Source organism: Alnus glutinosa, chromosome 1 (assembly GCF_958979055.1).
Source record: "Alnus glutinosa chromosome 1, dhAlnGlut1.1, whole genome shotgun sequence".
NCBI lineage: Eukaryota > Viridiplantae > Streptophyta > Magnoliopsida > Fagales > Betulaceae > Alnus > Alnus glutinosa.
This window is the reverse complement of record NC_084886.1, coordinates 40040284-40042839: the sequence shown is the minus strand read 5'-3', so window position 1 is coordinate 40042839 and position 2556 is coordinate 40040284. Positions and strand designations below refer to the sequence as shown.

The 2556-nt window shown below is 34.7% G+C and overlaps 1 protein-coding gene across 1 annotated transcript; it reads left to right on the top strand.

Annotated features, from left to right (window-relative positions):
- The first annotated feature begins 983 nt into the window (after nucleotides 1-983).
- LOC133881080 (major pollen allergen Aln g 1-like) lies at nucleotides 984-1898 on the top strand. The gene is made up of 2 exons (XM_062320045.1): nucleotides 984-1248; nucleotides 1402-1898. Exons 1-2 carry the CDS (start codon nucleotides 1065-1067, stop codon nucleotides 1698-1700), a joined length of 483 nt encoding a protein of 160 aa, XP_062176029.1. The 5' UTR covers nucleotides 984-1064; the 3' UTR covers nucleotides 1701-1898.
- The last annotated feature ends 658 nt before the right edge of the window (nucleotides 1899-2556 follow it).

Genomic DNA, 2556 nt, shown 5'->3' with positions numbered 1-2556 from the left:
TGGTAGACGGCGTCAGTTTTTTGCTTTAAATTCCTTTGGTTGCTTTTGGACCCTTAATGCATGTCACAGCTGCGCAGTCAGCAGATATGTGAAAGTCTACCGCATACAAGCTAGATATATAATTATAATGGTAATGAAAGATAGTAAAAGAAAAAAATAAAAAAAATTCACTATTTATAACTTCTAATCTTTCGTCATTTTTTAATCATAATTACAAACTTTAAAAAGTGTCAATTTAAGATTTTCATTTTTTAATTTCAACCATTCCATGCAAAGTCAACGTTAAATCAAACAATTAGCGAGTAAAATGTCTCTTATACCCCTAAGATGTTTATAAAATTTCAAAAATACCTTGATATAATAATTAAAAATTATTTTTTTTTTAAAAAAAATAAAGTCTGACCTGCCGTGGGTCAAAAGTGACCCACGACGGGTCACAAGTGACCTACCGGGAGTCACAAATTGGGTTTCATTTTTGTTAAGATATAATATTGAATTAGGACAGAACGGTTAAAATAGAAAGATGAATATTTTAAATTGACATTTTTTAAAATTTGATGTTATGATTATGATTGTAAATGTAAAAAAAAATAAAAATAAAAAAATCAAGAATTGTAAGTAAAGTTTTGAAATATATATATATATATATTAGCAGTGCCAAATTCTAAGTGGTTGCAACCCGACCAGGAATGGTCAATTAGAATGACGCATATCATGAAGCCTCTTTCAGATTTGAGGGACAAAATTGAAGCTGAAGCCCTGGTGTGGATGAAAGGATGGTGGCAGCCATCGCTGAATGGAATTAAGTGAACTTCTTCAGTCCTTTCTTTTGGCTAAACAACAAATTCTGTGTTGAATACTTTTTCAGGTGTAAGTGGGGACATCCGAGATCGAAGAGAATGAAATTGGTCAACAAAGGGGGCATTGTCACAAAAGGTAGCTTTCAGGCTCAGTCTATAAATGCCAAGCTCCCCAACTCAAAAAACGCACCAAGTTCAATCAATCCTGCAACTCCTCTTCGTACGTAGTTTTCCTTTTATCAAGTCCAAAAGTCTTTGTTTATCATGGGAGTTTTCAATTACGAGGCTGAGACCCCCTCCGTTATCCCAGCGGCTAGGCTGTTCAAGGCCTTTATCCTTGATGGCGATAACCTCATTCCAAAGGTTGCACCTCAAGCTGTTAGCAGTGTTGAGAACATTGAAGGAAATGGAGGGCCTGGAACCATCAAGAAGATCACCTTTCCCGAAGGTTAATTAATTATAAGTTTTATGTCCTAATCTCCATATCGCATCTTTTGTTTTGCATCATTCGTAGCATCATAAATATATATATATATAGAGAGAATATTGAATGGAAGAAGTAACATGTGCTTTTCTATATATATTTGTGTATATCTTTCAGGCAGCCCTTTCAAGTACGTAAAGGAGAGAGTTGATGAGGTTGATCACGTAAACTTCAAATACAGCTACAGCGTGATCGAGGGTGGTGTCGTGGGCGACAAACTGGAGAAAATTTGTAACGAGATCAAGATAGTGGCAGCTCCTGATGGAGGATCCATCTTGAAGATCAGCAACAAGTACCACACCAAAGGCGACCATGAGATGAATGCAGAGCAGATTAAGATTGGAAAAGAAAAGGCCGAGGGACTTTTCAGGGCCGTTGAGAGCTACCTCTTGGCACACTCTGATGCCTACAACTAAATACTGCTTAGTTTCGATCGGCTTGCATGTGTTTTTGTCTAGCCATAAATACTGCTTAATTTCGGCTTGCTAATAAAAGAGCTTGCGCTTGTGATCATCTGCTTGCTGGAGATGTTATGTTGTAACTCGGAAGAATGCAAAGCAACCACTAATTTGCATCCATACAAATAATAATACAAATTATATATTGAAATTACAGTCTTACTCGCAAATTGATATTGATTTATATACTGCATGTGATTTTACCCACGGATATGACCGTCCAAATATAGTTTTTTTGAAGTCAATCAAATTAACTACTGACAGAAAGGTAGCAGTACTATTAGTTAATTACGTATCTTTCTCTATCATCTTGAAACATTACAAATTGATTAATTAATTGATCATTATTGATTGACTAACTTCATCATATTGCTGGACTTCGATTGCATCAAATTTATCAAAGTTACAAAGTTTTGTAGACATGCATGTCTAGAAAAAGAGAAAACATTATATATATATATATATATATATATATATATATATATATATATATTCAAAGGTCTCTTCCAATATATAGAAAAAGACCAATCAGTCAAGTGTCCAAGGTTACAAAGATCCCTAATAAACTAAGTCAAAGGCACTACGAATAGAGTTTCCTCTATCCGGACAAAGTCAGACTCATACCACAATAGACCAGAACTGCTAAAAAATAACCTAGTTAACAGAGAGATGCCTCTACGGTGTATAAAACGTTACTTGATCTAGGAGAGGATATACAATCTATGCTATAAAATAGCTTTTATAGACCAAGGTTCTGATTTTAAAAAGTAGAGCACCTGCGTAAAACTAACAACAAGACACACACACAAAAAAA

Excerpts from the sequence above, each read along its gene's own strand:
- LOC133881080 (XM_062320045.1), top strand. The coding sequence starts at position 1,065 with ATGGGAGTTTTCAATTACGAGGCTGAGACCCCCTCCGTTATCCCAGCG. Across the intron at positions 1,249-1,401 it reads GAAGATCACCTTTCCCGAAG|GCAGCCCTTTCAAGTACGTA; the intron begins GTTAATTAATTA and ends TATATCTTTCAG.